The 27,502-nt window shown below is 39.3% G+C and overlaps 1 protein-coding gene across 4 annotated transcripts in view; it reads right to left on the bottom strand.

Moving 5' to 3' along the window:
- Nucleotides 1-7,816: 7,816 nt before the first annotated feature.
- calcr (calcitonin receptor) overlaps nt 7,817-27,502 on the bottom strand; it is a 54,792-nt gene continuing 35,106 nt past the window's right edge. For 3 of the 4 annotated variants that reach the window (XM_069694533.1, XM_069694542.1, XM_069694551.1), the window contains exons 7-22: nt 26,793-26,903; nt 26,574-26,686; nt 26,385-26,457; nt 26,148-26,258; nt 25,948-26,060; nt 25,491-25,656; nt 25,289-25,399; nt 25,092-25,204; nt 23,742-23,833; nt 19,036-19,162; nt 14,988-15,141; nt 14,031-14,091; nt 13,796-13,862; nt 13,108-13,326; nt 12,444-12,485; nt 7,817-8,679 (exon numbers count right to left, since the gene is read on the bottom strand). In XM_069694533.1, the coding sequence (XP_069550634.1) occupies nt 8,458-8,679; nt 12,444-12,485; nt 13,108-13,326; nt 13,796-13,862; nt 14,031-14,091; nt 14,988-15,141; nt 19,036-19,162; nt 23,742-23,833; nt 25,092-25,204; nt 25,289-25,399; nt 25,491-25,656; nt 25,948-26,060; nt 26,148-26,258; nt 26,385-26,457; nt 26,574-26,686; nt 26,793-26,903 (1,895 nt within the window). In that variant the 3' untranslated portion in view covers nt 7,817-8,457. The remainder of the gene's footprint in view (nt 8,680-12,443; nt 12,486-13,107; nt 13,327-13,795; nt 13,863-14,030; nt 14,092-14,987; nt 15,142-19,035; nt 19,163-23,741; nt 23,834-25,091; nt 25,205-25,288; nt 25,400-25,490; nt 25,657-25,947; nt 26,061-26,147; nt 26,259-26,384; nt 26,458-26,573; nt 26,687-26,792; nt 26,904-27,502) is intronic. The other variant, XM_069694559.1, reaches the window with a different exon arrangement.

Here is a 27,502-nt window from a genome sequence, read left to right as displayed (position 1 = left end):
TTTTTAAAATGTGTATTTTGGGGGTATTATTTATCTTTCTCTTCCCCTATCTGTCTGTCAGACAGGAAATTGGGGGAGGACAGCAACATGTAGGAAATGGTCATGCCGGCCAAGAATCGAACCAGGGACTTGGGGCTCAAGCACTTGGCCCATGGCCCATGGTAAGCACTCTACCCACTTGGCAGTTGAATCATCCTGGATTTGGCTGTTTTCATGCTAGAGCTCAACTACTCTCTTGTGCAAATGTTCCGTCAAAACCAGCCCCCCTCCAAACCGCTTCTGATTTTGCAAGGTCAATGTATCTTGTGGTTATTGCCGACCAAGATCATTCTGAATAGTCTAAAGAAGGCCAGTGTGTTATTCCCCTTTACCAGAAGGATATATGGGTGCAGTCATGTGGAAGTAGGTCTGGCTATGTGAGACTGAATAATGATGTTTCTCAAAATGTAAAACTATTTCTGTTAGAGATTATTTCACGGTGTGACTGCACTGTTAAACGGAGACAAAAACCACAGGACGTTTTCATGGTATTCATCCAAAGACCCTTTAAAAAAAAAATTAATCTAACATGAGGGTTCAGCTGTCTTAATTAGTGTTGGGTTCGTCGTTTTAGTGCAGAAGTTCCTCTGTGTTTCAACCATTGACAAATAGTTTCATGAGCACTGGATGTAGCGCCATCAATTAGTCTTGCTGATAATTTCTCTCAGTGGTCACTGAAAGTACTACAAAGAAAAAAAAATCCTCTCTAGCCCAAAAGAACCTGCCTGCTGGTGCCATGGTCTCCTATTGGTTGTTAGGTTGTGGAAGGTTTAAAGTTATAGGAGCCAATGGATTGACAGTGAAACAACCAACCGCAGCAACATAGACTTTACATGTTCCTTTCCTTTGACTGCCATTATAGAAGATACTTAAACTATTGTCAGCCAATTGTAAACAAAATGATATTATGAATTTTTAACCCACAGGTGCTTCATATTTGTAAAACCTTCTCAGAGCCAAGAAAAGTACGTTTTATTAATTCTATGAGCTGAGTAGTGAAACACTAATGCATATGTGCAGTGTGCCTCACAATGCAAGAGCACAAAGAGGACATCTGTAAAGGTAAGTCCACCAGACTTCATTTGAATTGTACACAACAAGTAGTGTCTGAAAACACTTTTAGAAAAAGAATCTTAATCGTATTTGATCCCTTTTTGTTCAATTTATCTATCTTTTTTAAAAATGTTTTCTTTCTTATATTTCATTGTACCTGCTGAGTCTTTGTAGCCTATGTTTTTAAAAGTGCAAAATGCAATTTCTCTTCAGCTTTGTGTTACACATTTGAACGTGAACAACATTTATGAGACTGTCAATCGCCTGTCGTTTATTTTCAAATGCTTATGAAAGCTCTATCTTTTGAAACCGCTATTAAATTTTCACTGCGGGGATAGTAAAACAGAAATAAGTTAGTGCTTCTCCTGCTGTGCTGAGACCCCTCATAAAATGCTTTGAGTGGAAAATCCGAAAGTACAGGCTGTGTGTGGACAGGGAACTTTGGCCGCTAAACCTGCATTTAACAAGACTCTGCGGTCCCTTAACTTTAAACACTTTGGTTTTTTGGCCATGGCAACATAAGAGTTTTGTGTCAGAGAATTACAACAGTGGTGCTTATCTGTTTTACTGCACTGTGGATGTTGAAATTTGTGGCTCAAAAGTAATCGATGCTTGCATTTTAACCGAGTGGGATCAGACTGACTGGAACACAAGCCTCGTGAACCTGTGTCTGTACTCCTCTGTAGCTTCCAGCTTCAGCCCAGCTAAATGTTACACCCTGTTTCAGCCTTTCATGTAGCTTCAGTCAGTCCTAATGGAATCGAATTTAGATGACAACATGGTTTGGAGGCAAATGACCTTTTTGGATGCACTCTGCAGGTCGTGTGATTAAAGTTAACAATGTCCTTCAGTTTAATTTTACATCAAATCGTTCATAATGCTTGAATAACTCCCCTTATGGGCTCCTTCTGAAGTCCTGTTTTTAAAAAGGGATGATAAAAAAAAACTTGTTCCTGGTTTTTGTAAATGTACATTGCCCTTTATCGAGTTTACCGAACTGGCATTCCCCATCACTGAGTAATACCTCCTTCATTTTAGGACCATTTGAGGATAAACAGGAATATGAGTATGAATCAAACTTTCAGCCCTGTCAGCAAGGAGCAAATTCATTTGTTCAACACTCTGTCAAAGTACAAGTAAACAGATGTGTTCTGCCTCCCTCAAATCTACAAAGTGTCATTGTTTGTGTCTGAAATTATTTTGACACTGAATTTAACAGTTATATTTCTTCCTTCATGAATGCTAAAATATCAGTGGAAATAAATTGTTGTTAAATGGAAAACCTCTCCAGCGCTCTAGCATGTACTCTATCAAGTGCCCTGATAATTAATAATTTGTCACACAAATCTCATTAGTGCATAATGAGGGAACAACTGCTATTAGAAAGACATAACTGAGACGGTTATCTTCAAAGACGTATCGCCAGGGGCCGACTGACAGGCTCACCTCTGCTTTTAGCACGAGCAACGTGTAAAGGGAAGTCTTCGTTTCATGTTGTTTGATGCACCAAGGAGGTGATATCAACTTCACACCAGCTGGTTTTGGCTTCTGTGACTTTGCTGATATCCACTGGTTCTTGTCAGGGTTTTGTTTGAGGCAGCATGACTCAGTGGTTTAGTGAGGTCAGGAGCTTCGTGGCCAAATGTGCAGCAGCCTCGAGCATACACAGATGAATCGTACTTGGTCGCTGCTATCCTCCCTGGAAGGTTAGGGGAAACAAACAACTACTTTCAAATGCTGTCTCTCGCCTCTTCTCATTTCTGCAACTCTACGAATTACTGCTACCACAACGCCTCCGGTGTCTCATTCCCTTGCTCCACTGTGAAGTAAGATACTAAGATGGATGGGGCAGTAAATATTGTTACCCAAGTGGATCAGTGATCTGCTGTAGGGCATTGCTTTGGCACTTATGTTCTTAATATCAAAGAGTTTAAATCAAGAGGGCCTAGATAATTATCCCGCAGCAAGCATTGTCTTCCAATGATACATCAAAGGATTTGAAAGCACAGCTCATTTAAGATTATAATTTATCATTGCTGCATTGTAATCTTGTAGAAGGAGTTATTTCATTAGGTAATCTCCACTCTCCTCTCCATAGACTTCTGCAGGATGCTTATTACACAATCAAGTGGAATTCAAAATCCAATAAAATTCTTGATTGTTCTGAGCATTTAAAATGAAGAATAGTACTGCAAGCGCAACATGTTCAAAACAGAGTGCAGAAGAAGACACAATGGTCTCTGAAATTAGTCAGTTAATGCCTCGGGAGATCATCTGCCAATCATGAATTCATGAGTGTAAAAGCAAATTTTCCTGACTGCAGAACTACCATGAGTGATGATCCTTCGGTGCAGCACTTCGCCCAGCGTTGAAATTGTCTAATGCCTGAATGCAGCCACGACTGCTAGCCTAAATCCCATCACGACTCAAACGTCCTATCTCCCATGAGCAGGCGGAGACGATGGTGCAGATTAGTCTCTGTGAGAGCAGATTTTAATGGTTTGATTTATTTTCTTTGAGGCTACGGTACTGAGCGCAGCAGGGGTTCCTTTTCTCTCATGTTACGCACAATATATTATTGCTGGCTCAGAGGCAAACACGGGCATAAGCTTCCACGGATGGCACGTGATACGACTGTGTGCACTCATTCATATGGGGTGTGAAACTTTGCGCGCACACATTTGGATTCAGCAGCCAGGTCTTGTGTTCGTTCTTTCGCGAGACACCATAGAAACGGAGAAATAGGCGACACTTAAAGAAACCCAGAAACGTTTTCGAGTCAACACCTCTGTGACACCTTCAGTGAGCAAACATGCATGACGTAGGTAGCTTAAATGATTTGTTTTAGTGGAAGAGCTCTTACTTTATATGAACAAATGATTTTTATTTTTTTTTTAAATCTTGTGCATGAGTTCATTTAAAAATAATGATTATATTAAGTTAGTGTCAGTGGAAATCGACCTGATGTCTTGTTCTGGTACGTGTTACAGTATCATGCTAGCATGCTTTGTCAGTTGTTCTTTTTCAGTCTTGGTTTTCACAGTTGTGATGCCACATTGTTTAGCTCTTGCTTTCCAGTTCTATCGCTATGTAGAACAACAATGCAGTTTTGCACCGATGACCATGGCCCATATGCAGTCTGTGTATTTTCCTGAACTTTCAACCACATTTTACAACCTTTGTTGCTCAAACTTGATGTAGAATAAGATGCAGCATTTTTTTGGTCAATTTATATTGTTAATTTTGTACGCACCACTTAGCTATGATATATTCTCTCTGAGGCTCAATGCCTTATTATTCTGTACACCATGCCCAACTAGTGAACCAAAAAAAGAATCTGTGGCTACATCGTGACAATCTTTGGTCTCTGAGCTCTCCAGGCATGTTTGCTCATGGACCGTGACTGTGAGCTTGGTTGGCGCTGCATTGCGCTCGAGACAAGTATAGAATGTATGTGAAGCAGAAAAGCTGCTGTAACACCTCGGCGAATGAAATGGGCATCTTAATCTTTGTGTGTAACCCAGCGGAATTGGGAGTAAAAACAAATCCTTTCTTCGTTGTCCACGTGGCCGCTGCAGTGACGATCAGCTATGATGAAATTCTGCCCAAGACAGCTGAAAGTGTTCTGGAAGCATAAAGACTGATTCAGTTCTCAGTCAGTACACTGAAGTTGGAATGAGTGGACTTGAATATGCCCGGACTACACATGATAACAGTGATCTGAGCAGTTATGGTGACATGATGGTTTCAAGTGACGTAAAAACATATTGAGACATGGAGGACTGTCATTTCATATTTTATCATGGCTGAGAAAAAGCACCCCCTTGATGACTATTACTGCCGATTTCTTAACACGCTCAAGATCGTTGCTGTCAGGGAACCTTCTGAACTGCCTGAAACAGCCGCTGACATTTTTTCTGAAGCTTCCCACGCCAACATGCTCCCAAGACAGAAACTGTTCAAAGCAATTTAAGGCTTCTTCCTCTAGCTGTCGGCTTTATTGTTCCATTGATTCTACCGAAGAAAAGCCCATAACGAGAGCTACTATGACAATTATGGAGATTTCAAACCTCATTGTGTCTTCATTATTGCAAGACTTCCCCATCTCTGCCTTCATATTCAAAACAGTTTGCATACAATTTCAGTCTTGAGTATTTTTATCTAAAGATTTATTCTGATGTGTTGTGCTTGGCAGGGGAGAGCATTTATCAGAGGAATAACAAAATATTTCCATATACAATTGACTTTCTTATAATATTATTGTAATCTTATTGACTGTGTGAAATATGCATGAGGACAATATGTCTTCTTCTTTTGACTATGATTAGGATTGAGCAGAGCTTGAAATTGTGAATTATACAGCGGTTTCTGACATAAAAGCTAAAAAAAATGTTCACATAAAGAAGAGACCTCAGTCAGACAGTGCGATAACAACCTTAATAGGTTGTTGGATGTGAGTGGACATCCATCTTAGCAATGAAATGTGTCAGCTGATTTTGTCCCATTACGCACATCGGATGCTGGAATGTAATTCGAGCTGAAACCTTTGAATAAAACTAGGCTGTAAGGCAAAGCCAAGCTCCAGGGATCACGAAGCAAGACACCAAATGGAGTAAGACCTTATGTGTTTTGCCTGTGTGCTCCTTATACAAAATCTCTCCACCCTGAATTATTGACAACAATAGTGTTGGCGTGGAAGGTGCTGCTGAGTCATCAGAGATACATTGCGGGAACACTTGAAAACAAAGTTTGTGACGGTGTGTTTGGAAAAGTAAATTGACTTAATGGGCCATTTTTCTTGTAAAATCATTCAAAAACCAGAAAATGAAATGCAGCTTTTATCATCAAATCCTAAGTAGTGAAAATGGTCCATTTTCATCTGACTTCTTTCATCTTTTCCCCCTTTACAAACACATGCAGCTTGTTTTTCTGATTGCTCAGGAAATACATAGCAACACTAAAGGATTTTCAGTGTGTGTGTTCTTGTACTTGGCGGGGGGGGGAAAAAAACACCAATCAATTTGGCCTTTACAAAATACAATTTTTATCAGCTTTTGAGATGATGCCAGTCTGAGCCAAGAGGGAGAAAGAAGCAAACACAAGCCCAAATAAAGGACAGGAAGGTAACAAAAATAGTATTTCACAGTGCAAAACTCTATTATGTACACAGTGTCAGCTCGTATTTACATGGGTATGAACAGACAAAACCAAACAACCAGTGACATGTCTTACAGTGTGCACCCGACCTAAGACAAATCCCCATAATAAATATGAAGTGAAAGATAAATTTCATACTAAAATGAGTAATATTTTCCTTTTCTTTTGTCATGTAAAACCTTCTCTGCGATCATGATTGTCACTCCCCTGTTTCATAGTGAAGCTGTGAAAAAAGACTGACTGCATTCAGCTTCCGTGGCTCAAGGTTTCTCTGTTGCCACAACGCACCATCACAGCTTGTGCAATAATTCATGCAACAGGATTTCAGTTGGTGACCAGATTTACGACTAATTTTATGTAATTAGCTCACTGCGGTAAATTTTCAGATTTGTACTGAGATAGTTATGCAGGAAAACGGGCTTAATCTTTTCATCAATGAAACTAAAAGTAAGACGTATCTTTACACTGATCATCTATAGATCAAAGTGTTCAGCTATGTTTTATTCTCAGATAAATATCCAATATGACTTTGAGAATAATTTCTGTATGGTCTATATTTACCTGATTATCTTGCTATTACACCACATGTTCACAATTTGATGGTCTTTTTTTTTTTTTACAACAATTACAAAGTGAAAGTACATATTATAAAGGTCAACTTATTCCAATGCGTAAATTTTGTGTTTGCCTCACCATATAGGTAAATTAAAAACATACATTTTCAACTGTTCTTTACTGGACTACGACCATGTGTTATCTCAGGCCACGTCCTGTCCAACAGTTACTCCACCTGACAAGAACAAGAGAACCTGAAACTCAGCACACACACGATGACCAAGACATTCAACAGATAACGACAAAGGAGCGCCATGTCGAGAGAATGTAGGGAGTCTCAAAGTAAACATGAAAATGTTTTCTCGTTCACCCAACCTTTTCCTTGCAAGGACTTTTTAAAATTGATTTCACAGATATGATAGATAATAATTTCAACAAATCCTGAACATGTTTTAACAGAAAATGATCAAATGCACTACTTGCGCATGTTTGAGTTTGATTCTGTGCAAGATTGTGACAAAGAAGTGAACGTGCCTTTAAGACATCAATAAGTTGACTTATGTGTGGACATGAACCAAACAATGACTCTTCAGTAAGTCTTTCTTTTGCCCTTGATGCTCATTCATACAAAAGGCTAAAAAAAAAAAAAAAAACGAATGAATCAATATGCATTAAGGATGGGATATTTTTACATTTTAAAAGCAGAAGATAGAATTTAGGCATCATGAGCAGACAAAGTAACATTGAGAATAAAATCTTTGTGGTAATTAGTGGCACAACTCATAGCATAATTTGACTTCTAATGCAGTCAGACAACTGTGGCCGTTTCACGTTAAAAGAAGTTGTGGGTTTTGTATTTTTTGTGCACATTTTTGGCTTCTCAGCCTTGTGATCTTCGGCTTCTGCACAAATGCAGCAACTGCAAAACAACAAAGCAGTTGGGAATGCAGAATCACAGGAAATACAATTAGCACATACTTAGGGATGGGCAGGAATAAAACATTAATGTGTGTGTGTGTGTGTCTTTTACTCCGTCGTACCACATCTATGCTCAGCTGGACATAGTGTGCCCTCATAGTTGTGACCAACAAACATTACCCTTTGGTATAGGTTAGGTTAGGAATGATTCGTTTTCTACTTCACCTCGGTTCATTATCATTATCCCAACATCATTCACCTCTACGTCATGTCAAGTCAAAACCGGCACCATCATCACTGTCACATTCAGCAGCGTCATCTTCGACAGAAAACATTGCCACCCTCGCCGTCGTCGCCGTCTGTTGTTTCTGCTTCCACACCAGCACGGGCCTCCGTCACCGCGAGCGCACACACGCAGTTTAGCAGCGTTAGGAAGTTGATACCTGTCAAAAGCAGCTCTTGTCTCATGCCACAAGTTCTTGACACCAAAGTTGTCGAAAAGCAGCCGCAACAGCAATATAAAGGAAAATGTAAAAAGAGTCAGCCGTGTAATGTAGCTAATTTGTCTCCACCTCAATGAGCTCTTTGTTTTCAGACCCGTATAATCGTCCTAGGCTGAACGAATCAGCATCAGCCTCCGAGATCTCAGATTCAAACCGGATTCATTTTCTTTTCTTACATTTCTGCTGCTCTGTTGCTCGTCTTCACCGCGGCACACTTCATCTTCAGTGCGACTCAAGCGTACATGTCCACTGATTTCAGAGCCACCAGTTCAGAGTCCCATGCGTGGCGCCCGTTTAAGTGCTCAGTGTTACAGTCGTGATGGTACATGAAGGTGGGTACCTCCGTGATGGAGGTGGCTGTGTAGGATGTGGAGCGCATTGAGCAGTGGTCCTTTCGTCTTTGACCCCACTGGGTTTTATACTGCATCCACTGTCTCTTCAGAGCTGCCTGCACCTGGACGTCACACAAACAAACACACATGAAAAAAAAAAAAAGGTGTCTCAGTGTCGTGATCTGGGTCTTTTATACAGATCTATCGTATGTAAGTAATGCTTTGGATTTATTGAAGGAAGTAAACATATGTACTGTTACATCATACGTAAACGTTCACCCTTGATGCAAATGCTGTCACTTTGAACACAAGAACATTTCTCCAAATTCCCTCAAAAAGCACCTTCTTCTGTTCTGCTTGTCTTTTCTACTTTGACCTCCAAATGGTTCCACCAGACATCCAAATTTACATGCAAAATCAAAAATGTGGTTACGGTGCAACGCGAGCGAGGCAGGACCCATGCAAACACCACCTTGTGACAATATCAATCCCACTGACAGGGATTTTAACCGATGCGTGCATAACTGCAGCAGCATATGTGGATCACTCAAGCTTCAATCACGTTAGCAGATGCCGGTCAGGAAATGTAAACACCAAAGTCCCCCTAATCTTCATATACGGCCAAGTTGTGCATGTAGCCAGATCATGTGTGATTTACATTTAGCTGCATGTTTAGGAGTTAACCCCTCTCCCTCGCAACCATTCAGATGTATTAATACACATATTTACAATTTATCTGCGGCATATTGTTTGAGGGATGTTTACAGCCATTCCTCATGGATACTGTGTAAATCAGAAAGAAAGTAGGAGTATGCGGTTTCTTTCTCTTCGCTGCTCTGCACAATTTACTTGATTCAAATATTATATAATCTCAGTAATTGTACATGCAACAGGTCTACATGCGTTCGTCGTGATGTCAAAGAGGATGTTGAAAGGGATGTTTACAATCATTGCTGCAACCATTGACACAGTAAACACATTAATAAGCATGTGAACCAAATCTATCTTGTATCATCACAAAATCCATTACTACCCTGATGACTTACTGGAAGTATCCCTTCATAATCTTATTATGGTGCTCTATTAAGAAACTCAATCTATTGAATCCAAATTTCATTCAGGTCGTTGTCTCATTAGTTTGGCTTACTTAGTTTTAAGTTTTGTCTTCCTGTATGTATATGCAAAGAAAATACAACTCGTACGTCTTGGAAAATCTTTCAAATGCAGAATATGTTGCTCTCCTTTCTGGAGTTTCAAAATAACAACAACGAGCTCAAACTTTCCAGCCTGCAGACGCGTGAATGCCTGGGGGAACTTAGTGCTCCAAAATGTTGGCTAAAAGTTGCAGTATCAAGAACAAATGGAAGTAACTCCTCATGGTCTCTGCTGAGCATCCAATAACCGAGGAAATGCCACGTCAGGATGCCTTTCTGATAATTTTATGTAAAAAAAAAACAAAAAAAAAACATTTCTTTTAATGAGTTGCGTTGCATTCTCAAACCAATTAAACAAATCCAAAATAAATAAACCAAGTTTTTGCCAAGGAGACTCCTAGTCCATATCAGGTAGATGGATGTCGATAAAAAAAATTCAGTTTCTTATTGATATAATTAGTTTAATATATATTTAAAATGTTGTAAAATGGTGAAAAAACAGTCCAACAGAAATGCTGAATTCAGACTGATATTACACTGACTAAAGCAGCGAATCTTCACATTTGAGAAACTGGAAGCAATAAATATTTGATATTTTTCATTCAACGATTCAATGATTTATCTTCCAATTGTTCAAAGCACTGTGATGGACTGGTGACAGGTTCAGGGTGTACCTCTTGTCCACTGCCAGCTAGGACAGGCCCCAGCCAGCCCATGATCCTCTGCAGGGTAAGTGGGCATAGCTAATGATATGGTCTGACACAAATGTTCATACATTCAGCACTACGTACAGATTGACTGAACAAGAGCTGAAGTGTGAACAGAGTTCCAAACCCCCAGCTGTTGCAATGGTAATCATTCTCTAACACCCAAATACTGGTGTAACTACTTATAACACATTAACAAACAATGATCTAATGAAATAAATTCATGCCACTAATTGTCATAATGAGACAAAAGAACAACTGAGGCTTACAGTTACCATGTAGAACGTCTTGCTTGATGTCACAAATACAGCTTGAAAGCTGTTTGTCTCACTGACCTATCCTCACAATGGGGCTATTGAAGAAACAAAGCAGGCCTGCGCAGTTTGGCCTTGAAATAGAAAAAGCAAGTATTGAACCCAGTTCCAGAAACCCCTGTCCTGATTAGGGGAGCATGAATTGTTCATTATGTGCGTGAAGCAAACAAACCCCCTCGTTCCCGCTTGTGCCAGTCTGTGTGTTGGCCCGTTAAACATATGCTCTTCTATTGCACAAATCGTTAAACATTTTTAAGATAATGTTGCTGCGTTTTGGAAGCTCATGAGCGAATGGTCGCCCTAATTTCCAGGTAGAATTTATACATCTTCACAGATGGTTGTTAGGTCCTAAATTAGCTGCTCTCTCAGTTTATGCATCTCTGCTCTGCTTTCTTCTCATGTAGCAAAATACTTAATAACCCTCTCTACTTTTAATATTAGGTTTCAAACTTTCCTTTTGGATGCATCTCATAGCTAGGACTGACAGATGACCCAGACCTGTCCCGTATTCTTGTTGCTATTGACCTACGCAGCTACTTTTTCACATGGATGTTTCTCGTGTGTGTTTTTTGTTATTTTGTTTTCTTGCAGTGTTTTCTTTTATGGCTTTGAAATGTTCTGGGACCACATTGAATAAAATTGAATTGAACGGAATATCTTTGTCTCCTTGGGTAGCATAATTTTCCTGCGCAGTTTTAAAAAAAAAAATTCATTTTAACTCCTGAAATATTACGCTCAGAGAAGTAACTGGGTGTAACTGCCTGCTCTGTTCACTCTGCCATGGGCACCCTGCTAAAAATATCCAATCCAACCTTCCAGCACATATTTGTGGAAGTGCCTTTCACACAGTGAGCCTGCAGAGCTGAAAGGTCTCCACACCAGCATCAAGCCCAGATCTCTGCTTTAATGGAAACGTAGCTCCTTGTTTTTGGTGAGGTGTTTGAATCAAGTTAAGGATGCTCGCAGTCAGACAGCTGTGGACAGACTTAGAAAGGCTGATGGGAGGACTTGAAAGGAGAGTCAATTTCCAGCTGAGCTTGGAACCCGCGCCGTCATTTATAAACTGTCTTACTCTTCACCCGACATGACCCTTCAGTTTTTACCGGTGCAGCACCAGACTGCTTTCAAAAGAGACAAGCAGAGTAGTGCTTTATAACCTGTTACAATTGGACTAACGACAGATGAAGCATCTGTGGGAAATTACAAGTATTTTACTGATGCTTTCAGTGCCAGAACTAAAGTTTGAGTCTTCTTTTGATATTCCCGGGTCACTTCTTGATGTGCTGTCAGGTGCAGATGTAAGATGTCAGAGATGTAACCCGAAAAAAAAAAAGAAAAAAAAAAAAGAAAATGTTTTACCTGATGCGGTCTGATGTTTCATACATAACGTCGCAAGCAATGAGCACTTGTGACTGAACAGTTCCCAGAGTAACATGCGCAGATTGACCTTTATAAAATAGCAATTTCTCTATCAAAACTACAGCGTTATTATGTCAAACATGGCAGCAGGTTACAATACTTTTAAAGAAATAGTTGGATTTGGGGAATTATTCACTTTCTTGCAAAAAGTTAGCCGAGTATATTGATACCACTTTGAGATGAGAGTAAAATGAGTCTTCCCAAAGAGTTTCTTTAACTTTACATGATACAGCATGGCCGTGCATTGAAAGAAAGCCAAACTGCTCTGTGTAAATACATGAACAGTCCTTACCTCTCCATTGAAGAAGCAGAATATTGTTGCCACCAGTAAACCCTTGAAAAAAGAAAAACAAGCTTTATGATCGTTATTTTTATCACAATAAAAGCAGTGAGGTTTGAAAATAACTTTTATTGGTGGAACAAATTAACTACTATCTAATAGGGGAATGAATGGACCATCTATCTAAATATTGAATGGAATGGCTGCCTGTTGTTTAATTAAGTGCCTAACTGGTTGTAAAATAGGGTTAATGGAGTGCCTCACTTGTTCTTTATTGGGGAATTCAACAGTGAATCACACCAAGCAATCACAACCATCACAAAGCAGAAAAAAAAGGTTAATACGGGTGGAAACTCGCAATCATTAAAACTGAAAATTGTAATATTAAGCGTGAAAGGGGTGCTGAAAAATCAGCTCGGTTAAATCCTGAATCAAATTGGCATGCATAGCGAGGTGACAGGTCCAAAGTAAAAGTATTACTTTCAGTCTCAGAAGTAAATTGATTATAAAGCTTATTTTTTCTCTTCTCTTATTTTAGTGAATGGTGCAAAAGGCCTTAATCCACAGAGCAATGAAGTAGCACTATCCTGCTTTTTAATTCATTGTCAAATTACCTTTGAACTGATCTCCTACCTGGTACCTAAATGGGAATGTAGATTAATAGCTCAGTACCTACCTGATAGTGCATGAGTATGTGCATGAAGTACTCGTAGACCTCCCCAGCCAGCCGGTTCTCTGGCCTCCAGGGAAAAATGACAAACTGTATGCCTAGCAGAGGCACCAGAATCAGTGTGGCTCTCACTGCCTTCATGTACATGTTGGACTCTGCCCGGTGCGTGTCTCTCAACTTGGTAACCAAAACTCTGATAATGTTTAGTAGGAAGAAGAGGTTCACCTGCAAAAAGTTGAATAAAAGAAAATAAATATCTATTTTTTACTTTGTGTTTGAAGAAGTAGCATTATTACAAGTAATTGTGAGAACAAAATTCCTGATTTCAGAATATGGTCAAAATTGTATCTTTATAGCCCCATTAGATATTCAATTTATTACTTTCTTTGTGTTATGGGTTTATTATTAGTGTATATTTTATTGTGGACATTAAATTTGGAGTCTTGCCTTCGTATACTCCCCTTTATTCCCATTTGCCACTCCCACAAAGGCAGGTAGTCAGAGCTCAGGTCCACTCCAGATAGATTGGTAACATCAAGTTTTCGACCATACTTAATTGCCAGTTTATCAGTTCATTTTATTTATTTTTTCATCCTTTTCGGATTGCTTGTAATTGAAGCGAGCTCTGATAATATACATGTTTCATTTGAGATCCAGGTTGTTCTGCGCTGAAGCAGCGGATTAGCAGACTTACCAGAAGTGCTGCCACTATAGGACCATGCACCGCGTAGAGCAGATGGGTTTCCACACTCATCCAACAGCTACAGAAAGAAAAACATATCAGTCAGTACTGTCTGCCGCCCAAAATACACACTCATGCAAAAACATGCACGCGTATGGATCTGCACGCTCTCACTCTACCGCACACAGTCGAGCACATATGTAAACATCTCCTGTTTATTTGCAGAAGTTTCTGGAACATTACTCACTTGTCATCAAAATACTTTTTCCTTGCCACAGCGTGGATGGATACAGGCACTAGAGGAAAGCCTTGGACAGCAAAAGATGGCAGCCATATGAGGTCTTGAGTGAATTTTGTGAAAATGATTTATCATTTATGCAACAGTAAAAGCACAGTTAACTTTGTTTGCAGATGGTAAACTTCCTCATCGAATAAATTGTTACTTTACAAATATCGCCGTATACTTTCTTCCGCATTTTTATGCAAGCTTTCCTCACTGTCGTAATTTGATTTTACCACTCCTAAAAACAACAGTACCACATTGTTAATTCTCTGTCACAATTCTGTCGAATTTGACATTCTGTCTATAAAACAACCACGAGAGACTGGGCTCAGATCTTTACTTTCCTTCTGGATATAAACACAAGTGTCCATGCACGGTCCATTTTTAGACGTCAATGAGGCCGTGTAACATATCGGCCACAGATGGACCTGACAAACTGGCCTTTCTCCATCCACACACACACACACACACACACACACACACACACACACACACACACACACACACACACACACACACACACACACACACACACACACACACACACACACACACACACGGCAAACACAGGCCTCAAGGTTATCATAACATTTTTAATGATGACCATCCATTTAGTTCCATCGCCTACTCATTTGACAGACTGTAGCCATTATTCCTGTTTGGAACGGTGTGAAAAACAGGACATGAGCAGCACTAAGCAACAGTGGGGCTAATAAAGCTGTCAGTGTGTCCAAAATGACATACTGTACAAGGATCTGGTGCTTACAAGTACGCTGTGAGATTGTGCCCAATCTTGCTGGACTGCTTTTTGGGGATTTTTCAAGCCGTGATTGAATCCAGTGTGAATTTATGAAAATAAACCTTTGACACGCAATAGAATACTGAAAGGAAAAAAAACACAAAAGAGCACAAATAACTCACCCCAGCCCAGGAGGTAGTACCAGTGCAGATGCTGCTCCTCTGCAAACACAGCCACCACGATAAGTGTGTGCAGATAGATGCCCTCACAGAGCATCCAAAAATAATTACAGCCCAGCATATACATGTGGAAGAAGTGCAGGACCTTACAGCTAACCTGCAGGGACAGCAAAAACACAGATATTTATTTATTTTGGGATATTTTGAACTCTTTCCAATAAAATATGTCTATTAAGAAGATTTAATTGAAACACTCCTGACCTCATCTCAGCAGGAGACAAAACAAATCTAATTAGATGTGTCAGCACTTATGATTTTTTTTTTGGTATTTGAGGTGCTCTTTGATTTTGTTTGTCTCACTTTGTACAAAGCAGTAGAATCTGAGCCAGTGTTAGGAAATTGCATATTAGTATCTTATATAGATATGCAGTTTCCTATTCATGTATCCACTGTAGTGTGACAAGATGACAGCATGTCTCATTATGTTTTCTGTTCCTTTGATTGACTCTATGATAACAAATGACGACTTTGATGAGATGTTATTATCGCATCACCTTCTTAACCACAGCCTACTAATGCAATAATTATCAAGATACTTAATAATTATTATAAGACACGGATGTGATGTCATTTGTAATTCTACTAATGACTGCCAGAAAGACACGAACGAACCTGACTTTATTGAAAATCTACTCCAAAAAACTTTTCATCCTAAAATAACTTCCACATTTAGTTGGAGTGTTTTAGGGACTCATTGTTATATTTCTCTGGAGATATGTTAAGGAAACATGTTTTTGGACAATTCTAACACGCAACTCTGCCAATCCCATTAACTTTGGTAGCTGCTGCTTCTCCCGACTCAAACTGCCTCCTTTTCCCTTGTGCCCAGATTTGGATTATGTGATTCTGGTAAAAGCCAATATGGCAGCAAGAGGTAAAACTAAAACACACATGCATCCAGATATTAGTGAGTACCGTCATAAATCGCAACACTCACTGCATAACATCATTGTTTTTCCTTACTCTATGATAACTACAACTGTTTCTGAGAAAGTTGGGATGCTGTGTAAAATGTAAATAAAAACAAAATGCAATGATTGGCAAATCCCATAAAGCCATGTTTAATTGACAACATAACTGTTAAAATGGAGAAACTTTTTAAAAAAAAATTTTTTATGAATGCTTATTTTGAATTTGATGCTAGCAACTCGTCTCGACTAAGTTGGGAAAGGGTCAACAAAAGACTGGAAAAGTTGTGAAGAGCTAAAAAAAAAAAAAGGGAAAATATTGCAAGAATTATAAAAATATTTGGGTTGCATTGTGGAGGGACAATATCAGATATACGACACAAATACTGTTGATACTTATAATTTCGATGCAAATAAGTTGCTTTTCATGGTTTTTAATGATCCCGGTCACAGTTGACTTAAGTAATATATTCCTAAAATTGTTGTTGCTAATAGTTGTTGCCAAAAAGATGATAAAGGTGTCCCACAGGGATCAATATCAGGCCTCTTTATACATAAATAAAATTTCATTTCCAACTGAAAATTTCCACGTATTTTTTATGCCAATAATATTGTATCATCAGCAATCTATTATCTGTCTGAGATCTAATTAAATCAGTACAGCCTTATTAACCCTTCAGCATTCATTTAGATAGGACATTGTCATTCAAACTAGTGTTGAAACAATGCTCACAAAATTTCAATAATTTCCTTAATGGAAACAAAACTTGTTTCTCATCTAATGACAGAAAAACCCAGTATACAAACCACTGCACTATCTACACAGGATTGCCACAGTCCTTAGGCCATTTACCAAAGTGCTACTTGATTTATTGCTTGTTATAGCTATCACACTCACCCCCTGTGAGTTATATGAAAAGGTTGGATGGTTATCACTGACATCAGCATACTGATATTTTCATTTAAAAGGAAATGCTATCCAAATATTTAATATGCTCAATGGAGAATCCAGATCCCAGGAGTTTTACTGTACATCTTAAAACTCGTTCCTAAATCTTAACAGACACATTCCGAATGAATTGTATTCCATAAAAGACGTGTGTGGAGAATATAAACAGGAGAATAGTTTCATGTTTTTGAAAATATTCACGTTGAGGTTTCTGGTTGACAGTCTTGTGTTAAAAGAGCATGCGTGCAGCCGCAGTATAATTCAAAGATGCTGGCATTGCTATTAACTGCTGCTCTCAGGGGTATTCTTAGTTCAAAACACACTACAGGCACGCACTTTTAAACTTTTAGCCATATGTCTCTTCCTCACTTTCCTATGTACGTGTCCCTTTCCGCTTGAGGAATCTCCACTATAACAGACGTGGACTCATATCAGTGTCTGAAAGTTAGATCACTTACTTTTCACTAATTCAGGACCACAGCTAACCAAGGTTTGTCTTACTTTGCAGACCGTGTTCTGGTTAACAAATCAAGCTGCTATAGATCATGTAGATGTTTCTCATGTTTTTAGCCTCCCTGCTGGTTTGACATAAACTTTGGGGATTCACTCCCCCACAATGCTGGCTGGCCAGAACAGACTCTTTATCACCAGAGAGAATAAAAAAGAGCTTGTTTTCTCCGTGAGAGCAAATCTCCATTACAATCCACCATTCCTAAATCACCAGCACTGAAGTCTCACTTTGGCAGCGGTAAATTTCAAAGTGTCTCCAAAAAGACACGCATGAATCGCAACCAGTGGTGCTTAGAGTATGATTTCTTTTTCTGCTTCCTCTTGAGAACCAGGACTTCAGTAACTAATTTTATTTTGACATGCTGCTGCAAGTTAGCACAGCTTGACCGTACTACATCAGAAAGAATCAACACAAACCTTTTTGACAAATGACGACAAGGAGAGATTTGAAAGGGAGCCACTGCACACATACATATATGTTTCCTCACATTAATGATGACTGCTGTCATTCCTGTCTGCTCCTTGGCTACATTTAGCTCAGCAGGAGCCAGACAGACTTGGTGAACACATGAAAAGGAGCAGCAGCAAGTCTCAGACTCAAACCCAAACCCAGATGAAGCCTCTGCTGCGCCCTCGATGTTTCCAGTACTTTGTCAGGCGAGAGATCCTCCAGCTGAAAGCGGGCTGCGGCTGATGGGATTGTGAGCAGTGTGAGCCAACTTCTACAATCCTATCTGCAGTTTTTGTTGCTTTATACGGCACTTTGATCATCTAGTTGCACATTTACATATTGGAAGGATGATGGTTTATTTTTGTATTCTTGCGTACGTTTTTTTAAGCAATATTTTGTCTGTTTTTCTTAACTTGGAGAGCCTGAACGTGTTTGATTTCATTTCTAGATCTGATCCTTTTTTGGAGTTGGAGAAACTCTGCAATAACAACTTTTAAGAAGCAGCTAGCACAAGGTTAACATGCTTTTGTTATTTTGATTTCCAGAAAGGAGTAAAATACAAATTTATGCCCAGTCCTGATATCAAGAAATTCCTAAAAGACAGATTTATTACATTTACCTAAGCAGACCTCAGGGTTTCAAAGAATTCGCATGAGGCATTCAGCGTGGCTGCAAAAATCGTAAGTGGAAGAGAGTAAAAGCTGTCTTTTGGCTGTGTAACACTGCCAAGATGTGGCACAGTGAGATTAAATACCACTTGGGATATACTTAAAAGTCTGGTCCACAGACATTAAAATATTAAAAAAGAAGAACATCACCACAAATGTGGCTTTCTTACATTACTTGTCATCAAATGAGTATTTAAAAAAAACTCACTAAAATGTCTGCATCCTCCTTTTTTGTTTGAGTTAGCATAAATGATTTGCATCTCTTTGTTACATACAGTGTAACTATATCTCCTCCTCACACTGTCTTCTGCTGCATGGCATTTTTAGGCACTAAAAGAGGCCAAAAACTTGTCAAAAAACATTTGGTTTTCTAATACATACATATTCTTGTCGGTAACTTTAGCTTTTTCTGACAAATATCATGTTATTCTAGTTTTATGGATGTTTGACAGTACAAACAGTAACATCTGTGGTAATTTGGTCATGGTGGTAAATGTCTACTCACCGGGTTTCTGTCCACCACTTCGGGATTGTTGACCACAGTGACAAGGTAGATGATGGTGAGGGCAGAATTGAGCACATAGGAGCAGAAGAGGTTCTTGTGGAGGGTGATCCTTTGGCAGCTCAGGCTCCTGTGTGTAAGATCAGACAAACCAAAACAAAGACATGATATACAGTGGTGTGAAAAAGTGTTTGCCCCCTTCCTGATTTCTTATTTTTTTGCATGTTTGTCACACTTAAATGTTTCAGATCATCAAACAAATTAAAATATTAGTCAAAGATAACACAAGTAAACACAAAATGCAGTTTTTAAATGAAGGTTTTTATTATTAAGGGAGAAAAAAAGTCCAAACCCACATGGCCCTGTGTGAAAAAGTGTTTGCCCCCTAAACCTAATAACTGGTTGGGCCACCCTTAGCAGCAACAACTGCAATCAAGCGTTTGCGATAACTTGCAATGAGTCTTTTACAGCGCTGTGGAGGAATTTTGGCAGACTCATCTTTGCACAGTTGTTGTAATTCAGCCACATTGGAGGGTTTTCCAGCACGAACCGCCTTTTTAAGGTCATGCCACAGCATCTCAATAGGATTCAGGTCAGGACTTTGACTAGGCCACTCCAAAGTCTTCATTTTGTTTTTCTTCAGCCATTCGGAGGTGAACTTGCTGGTGTGTTTTGGATCATTGTCCTGCTGCAGAACCCAAGTTGGCTTCAGCTTGAGGTCATGAACAGATGGCCGGACATTCTCCTTCAGGATTTGTTTGGTAGACAGTAGAATTCATGGTTCCATTTATCACAGCAAGTCTTCCAGGTCCTGAAGCAGCAAAACAGCCCCCATCACACTACCACCACCATATTTTACTGTTGGTATGATGTTCTTTTTCTGAAATGCGGTGTTACTTTTACGCCAGATGTAACGGGACACACACCTTCCAAAAAGTTAAACTTTTGTCTTGTCCGTCCACAGAGTATTTTCCCAAAAATCTTGGGGATCATCAAGATGTTTTCTGGCAAAAATGAGACGAGCCTTAATGTTCTTTTTGCTCAGTGGTGGTTTTCGTCCTGGAACTCTACCATGCAGGCCATTTTTGCCCAGTCTCTTTCTTATGGTGGAGTCATGAACACTGACCTTAACTGAGGCAAGTGAGGCCTGCAGTTCTTTGGATGTTGTTGTGGGGTCTTTTGTGACCTCTCGGATGAGTCGTCGCTGCGCTCTTGGGGTAATTTTGGTTGGCCGGCCACTCCTGGGAAGGTTCACCGCTGTTCCATGTTTTCTCCATTTGTGGATAATGGCTCTCACTGTGGTTCGCTGGAGTCCCAAAGCTTTAGAAATGGCTTTAGAACCTTTTCCAGACTGATTGATCTCAATTACTTTCTTTCTCATTTGTTCCTGAATTTCTTTGGATCTCGGCATGATGTCTAGCTTTTGAGGATCTTTTGGTCTACTTCACTTTGTCAGGCAGGTCCTATTTAAGTGATTTCTTGATTGAGAACAGGTGTGACAGTAATCAGGCCTGGGTGTGGCTCGAGAAATTGAACTCAGGTGTGATAAACCACAGTTAAATTATGTTTTAACAGGAGGGGGCAAACACTTTTTCACACAGCGCCATGTGGGCTTGGATTTTTTTTTTCTCCCTTAATAATAAAAACCTTAATTTAAAAACTGCATTTTGTGTTTACTTGTGTTATCTTTGACAAATATTTAAATTTGTTTGATGATCTGAAACATTTAAGTGTGACAAATATGCAAAAAACTTGGAAATCAGGAAGGGGGCAAACACTTTTTCACACCACTGTATATACTGTATAATTAATAATTGTAATAATTCAAAAATAAATACATCTACAAATGTGGAATAAAATCTACTCTGATACATATAAACACAACATTAAAAAAGAGGAAAAACTTGCTGCAACTGGTGATGGGAAAAAAACCCTCAAATGAGTGGCAGGTTAATATTTTGATGAGGTTGTCAGATATTGCTAGAGTGTGCAAAATATCCTCTAATCTCAGAATTTTTTTTCTGTTTGTTCAAAAATGAACGAGCTGGATTGCCGGTAAATGGTTCTCACTGTACATGCTAGAAGTGCTGTTAAATAATGCATAATGAACCCCAAGGGTGCTTCTCATTAGCTCGGCCAGCCATTCAGAAATAATAGCATAATAAAATGCATGACAGGCAAAGTGAAAACAACTATTCGGTTCAACATCATTCAATCATTCATATCAGGATCTTTATAGTCGGTATTGGATAGATAATGTTTTAGTATTACAGTAGCAATCAAACAGACTGCAGCTCAGAGAGCATTTAAAGCTGAATGGAAAATTGCAGCAGGCTGATTTTTACAGATTATAGCCTTCTATAAATGTCCTCTACAGTTAAAGAAATTATATCCATATACCTCTCATGACTGATTGTATCTTTGCTGATTTATAAAACCCTCTGAGACCAATGCAAAAAGGAAGAGCACTAAATTTCCTTTAGCTGGTGTACAATTTCACACAACTGCGCTTTTTCACCATCAGTTTCCTCCAACAGAAAAAAGTATTTCTTTAGGTCCTGACATAAAAGGAAATACAGGAGCTGCTGAATTCATATATAAAAGACATTTTTATCTAAAAGGGGATGTCAAAACACGGGCTGAATCTTTATGGCAATGTTGTCACAGGTCCTGATGTCCTGAGGTCCTGCTGTTGTGCACTTTCAACCAACCCGTTTTTCCACAGAAAACTGGAATATTTGTATCTGGGAATCCTCACAGTGTTGATGGAGAGTTGTAAATAACAGAGCAGTGCAGCGATACACCATCACATACCACTGTAAGCTTCCCCATCTGGAGCTTATCATACAAAGTCAAGCCTTCAGTATTTTAAGTGTTTTGGCTGTAAATATATTAAGTTATAGTTTAAAAAAGAAAAAGATTTTCTGGCAAGTAACTTTGTTTCTTTATTGAAATCTGAATTTGTGGAGACTTTGATCTTAATAAATCCTGAATGGCTGAGTGAAGTGGTGTGTCGCTGAGAGTCAAGAGTTTGACTCAAGAGTTTGACTCTCAGCGGGTCACAGAGTTTTTATGCACCTGCCCTGAACATGGCCTCCAGATTTATGAGTGTATAAAACATTGCAGCACATTGACGGTCTCGTAGAAGATCTGCTGTGGATACCATCTGCCTTTCGGAGGTCAGCAACCCTCAGCACCACCAAATTTCCGACTACAGCAATCACCAACTACAGAGCCAACAAAGCAACATTTCTAAATATTGTTATATAACATAAAGCCCTTTTTGTTTTGTTCATACTTTTTCACCGATTTCTGCTTCCCTTCCAACTAAAAATCTTGTTCTGCCGTAAAAGATAATGCTGATAATGTTCTTTTCTTCCGTGCCTAAACTTACAATAAAATAAAAATGTCAGCAACATTCTTTCTGGCATGATCGTTTTCAAATTATACTTACATTAACTAAATATTATACCTCCCTTCCCCTGATCCGCTCTGCTATTTTGAACTCTTATCTAATTGAATTCCAGCAGAAGTATCTCACTTAATTGTGCACTTTCCCTCTGGGATTAAGCTGTACATTGGAATGAACATCCATAATGAGCAATGCACTCAGGTGCACACGTTTTAATAGGAGCGAGAGCCCCAAAGCATTCAATGGACTTCACACCGCTCCAGTGCAGAATCTTAAATATCTATGAAATAAATGTGCTTCTCAAAGAAAATCAAGATGGCGTGAAAGTAGCGACAGTGAGGTTGTGTATAAATTACACTCAGTGAAGCAGCAGAACTCTTTACAGCTCGATAGTTTGCATGAATTTGTCACAGTAAAAATAGTTGTAACTTTTTTATTCGGTGTCAACTGGTTACAAATTGTATTTAGTTCATTTCTGTGTAAATTCATCTACTTCCTAGTGCGGGGCGCCGGCCAAATGAGAGTGAATGCAAGTCCTTCAACTTTTGGCAACCACGTGACCCAAGGCTGCTATTCAATTGGTTGTATCAGATTTTCCCTCCCTCTTTTATTGGCAACCGATCGCGATTGTTTTACGTTTTTTTTTTTTAATCTAATGTGATTGGACAAGTTTCGACGCCGTCTTTCAGGTTCACCTCACATCCGCCATGACGTAATCACACGGTTACTCCTGCTTGTTTTCTATCTGACTGGTAGTGGAATGGAAACTTAAAGAGGAACTGCAGAAAATTATGTTATTTCTGGGAATGAGACGAGTACTCGGGTACGGATAATGTACTTCTGAGGAGTCCGAGTATCATCCGAGTAAATGTGTCAATATCCATGTTGATGAAGGCCTCTAACAGACACTAGCTGTGTGCACACATCGAGGTAACAACACACAGATCCCCGTCTCCTCGTCTACACAGACTGCTGCAGATTGAGACACACTGGCCATGCTGTCAGTGGAAAAGAAGCTGATTGACGTGACTGACTTTAACTAGAGTCATTGAGAAATGTGCAAACCAGAAGGGGAGAAGGGCAAAATTGATATTCAAGTCATGCTACTGGCTAGTGTTTAGGCAACATTAGTGTGTGTTGTGTTGTTTTTGGATTTATTTATTTTTTGGCTTAGCAGAAGTCTGGCTTCAGTTTGTTTGTCCCCCCCCAAAGGTCTTTATCACCAGCCGCCATTGCTACAACCTCATATTGTTCAAATCTGATATTCAGGGTACACACATTAAACAGAATCCTCTACCTGAAGTAGAAGAAGATGGCCAGAGAGATGAGCAGGGAGGCTATGGACAGAGCATGGCCCACGATTGCCATGTAAAACAGGATGTACGCTGACTGTAAAAAAAAAAAAAACACAAGTTACAGATAATACGCGTGACATTACTACTAGGAACAGGTTCAAAGAAAGTAAGTGAAACAAATGCCATCTATTTGAGGATTCACATGTTGTATTTTCTGAAAAAGTAACTTTTTTTCAGTATGGTTGTCGTCTTCATGACACACAAAATGCAGCATTTTTAGAATGAGACCCAGGATGAAAAAAATATTATGATTGTGAATGCCATTTACATTAAGGGTACAATGTTTTACAAGCAGGAATAAAATCCCTCCACGACTGTTTTAAGAAATGCAATAGTTCTCTATGTATTGCAGGCTCTTCTAGTAAGTGTATTGATAATAGGAAACCTTCCGATAAGATAATAATTGGCAAAATCAAAGAGCATGTTATTTGTGAATGGAAAAATCAAATCGGCTAAATCTTGAGTAGCCAAAACATCAAATAAACAATGATAACAATAAATGAAAACTGCTTTTGGTGATAGTAAAATGAGGCTATACATGTTCAGGGTCAACTAATTTAGAAAGATGCAGCATAATCCTGCAATGGATAACACTAGATCAATGTCAATGGTGTGTTCCTAGCTTGTAAGAGAATTATGTGGGTTTCTGATGTCCTCTTATGTCAAATTATTGGAATGAGCTCTGTGGTGTTGTGGTCTGGTTTGCTGTTAGCAGCTTGCTACTGCGGCCCGGTGTTGTTCTGGATAAGAAGGTTGTTAACATGTGATGATGTCCATATGTCTGTTGGGAGACTCCCTTTGACTGTACAGCCTGATGGACAGAAGGCTTGGAATAGTTTGATGGTTTTGTTACAGTAGATGCAAAGTCTGTGTGACCAGACAAACAAAGCCTGCTTTGCCTGTCCTTCCTCTCCGTTGAGATAAGCGCTAAGGCAGCTTATTAAAAATACAAATTAGAGTTGTAAGCAGATAATCAGTAACCTTTAACCAAACCACTTTTTTGTAGCTTTCTTTTCTTACATGTAAACACATGCATAAAACTAATGTGTGGCATGAAATGTTAGATACGTTCTGTATATGTGTGTTATATCAGTGTAGGAGAGTTATGCCTCTTAGCAATATTTATGAGCAACTTGGTGAGAACCATATATTCCCAATTCCCACATTTACTCCCGTCTGCCTACACTCCAAATACTACAGATCCCCTGGTACAAAAGAAAGGATTGGCATCCTACTGTGGCCACCATGCAGTAGATTTATAATAGCTGGATACTTTATCTTAAATAAATTACCTTCAGCTTTGCTTTAGTGTTTGCATTGCAGAGTGTGTAGTTGGACCAAGTCCTGTTAGTATCTGGGTGGCGAAACCACTGCCCGTCCTCCCCGCAATACTTTGTCGCCTTTTCTGAAAGTAACAATTAAGTAATACATCTTTTTCTCCACATCTGCAGACTTTTAAAGGGCAGCAATCTAGAGTCTTACTGCTCACCGGTGGGGTCGAAATCTTCAAAATAGTTAGGGCAGTTTTGGGAGGTGAAAGTTCCCGCCAGAGTATCCTCCCAGCACAACCAGCCGTCCCAGTTACGACTGCAGAACAGACCTGCGACACCGGCCAAGCCGCAAAACAGGGTCAGACATTTGGAGAAGAGATGAACAATAGCAGAGAGTCACAGCATATATATTGTCTTTACCTGATTTGTTATAAGGTGAATCTCGATTCATTTTCTCGAAGCATTTGTACTGGCTGTCAAGGATTTTTTTCCCCACAATTTCCTGCTCCTCTCGATTTACCATGGGACTGATTGTAGCCTCGTTGGCAGACTCGACCTCAGGGTCCCTGGAGAACTGGGCAGCTACCTTCATTTTAACGACGTGAACATCACAAAAACACACACAGAGGCATTATCAACCAAGCGAAACTATAAATAAGGAAGTTTAAAGCATGGCATAGTGATGTCGGATGGGGGAATTCATTGTTCCTTCTACAGTAATGATATTCTATCAGAAGAACTTAAAAGTACTTTGTAAATTACTGCATTATTAATGCAATCAGGCTTCCTAAATCCGGTTTGCTGAAAGAGGCCAGCTACATGATGATGGATATTATTGTTGCACAGTTGAGTAGTTATTGCATAAACAATAAATTACCTTCAACCTCTCCTTGGTGTTGAGAGCACAGAGTGTATAGTTGGTCCAAGTCAAGTTGCTCTCTAGATTGTGAAACCACTGACCATCCTCTCCACAGTACTTAGTTGCCTTTTCTAAAAGGAAGTAGATGTACTACAGTGTAATACTCTTGCATTCTTCATTTTGAAAAATACAATAAACAGAACAATCTTACAACTCACCAGTGTTGTGAAGGTCCACAAAATAATCCGGGCAGTTCTGAGATGCGTATGTTCCCGCTGGAGTATCGTCCCAACACAGCCAGCCATCCCAGTTACGACTGCAGTAAAGACCTGTAGCACCAACAACGCCACAAAAACAGGAGAACAGATGTTTACAAGTCATTTGTTAATGCACTCAAACATGAAAATTCAAATTGCACTCATATACAATACCAGCATAGGAAAGAATCTGTCTACCTGTGCCGTTAAAAGGTGGATCCTGGTCTATTTTTAGGAGACATTTATGTTCATGCTCAAGCATCTTTAGTTTCTACAGGACAAAAAGGATAGTGTCAACATTACAAAATACTGGAGAGATAAATTGAGATTTTACGAGAAGGTGTACAATAAATTCACATGGAACTGTTTACGTTAACAATACATTACCTTCAACCTCTTCTCGTGGGTGATTGTGCAGAGCGTATAGTTGGTCCAAATCTTGCAGCTTCCTGGATGGTGAAACCACTGTCCGTCTGCTCCACAGTACTTCGTTGCCTTTTCTTTAAAGATGAATTTTGTGATTAAATCCAAGTATAGTCGAAAGGTTATCGGAAGCAAATTCATATTGTATCAGCAGAGCATAACCTGTTCATCCTCACTGCTCACCTGTGGTGTCGAAGTCGACAAAATAACCGGGGCAGTTCTGGGAGGCGTAGGTTTCCATTGGAGTATCGTCCCAGCACAGCCAGCCATCCCAGATACGACCGCAGTAAAGGCCTGGAACAGCAACAACACACAAAAACAAACAAACAAATGTTTCAAACCTCTTTTTTATAAGTTTGAAAGTCGGTGTAGAGAACTATAAGATAAAAACTTTTGTTGGCAGTAGGGTTTGGTACTTTTTGGAAACCAAATTTATAGACTCCATTTTAAAAAACAGATAGTACACATTATGTTACAGATCTTTAGTTTTCATGCAGTATAGAGTAGCAGAGTATAACCCCAGCTGTTTTATTTAGGTACAATTTACAAATGTCCCTTCAGTGACTTTCACTGACTTAATGAAGTTATCACTTGATGCTACAATTTACCAATGTTCCCTTAACGCCTTACATGCTATAAATAGATGATAGTTAGTGGGTATTGGGCCAATCATTTCTTTGAATAGAGTGAAATGAGGCATTCCAATGCAAAATTGACCTCAGTTGTAACCAAGTTAATTTTATCTACGTTGGCAGGCCACCTAAGTCGAGGCTACACATGGTAAATGCTGTGTCTCACCGAACCAGATAAGATTTACTCCCGTGTAAATGGAGCAAAAGTAATGCATTTCAAAACAAAAATGTGTTCGTGCAAAGAAGTATCAAGTTATCAAA

Source organism: Brachyistius frenatus, unplaced genomic scaffold, assembly GCF_029030835.1.
Source record: "Brachyistius frenatus isolate BFR_SWC_R1_liver_20210118 unplaced genomic scaffold, ASM2903083v1 Contig_2, whole genome shotgun sequence".
Taxonomy (NCBI): domain Eukaryota; kingdom Metazoa; phylum Chordata; class Actinopteri; family Embiotocidae; genus Brachyistius; species Brachyistius frenatus.
This window is presented reverse-complemented; position numbering and strand designations above follow the sequence as displayed.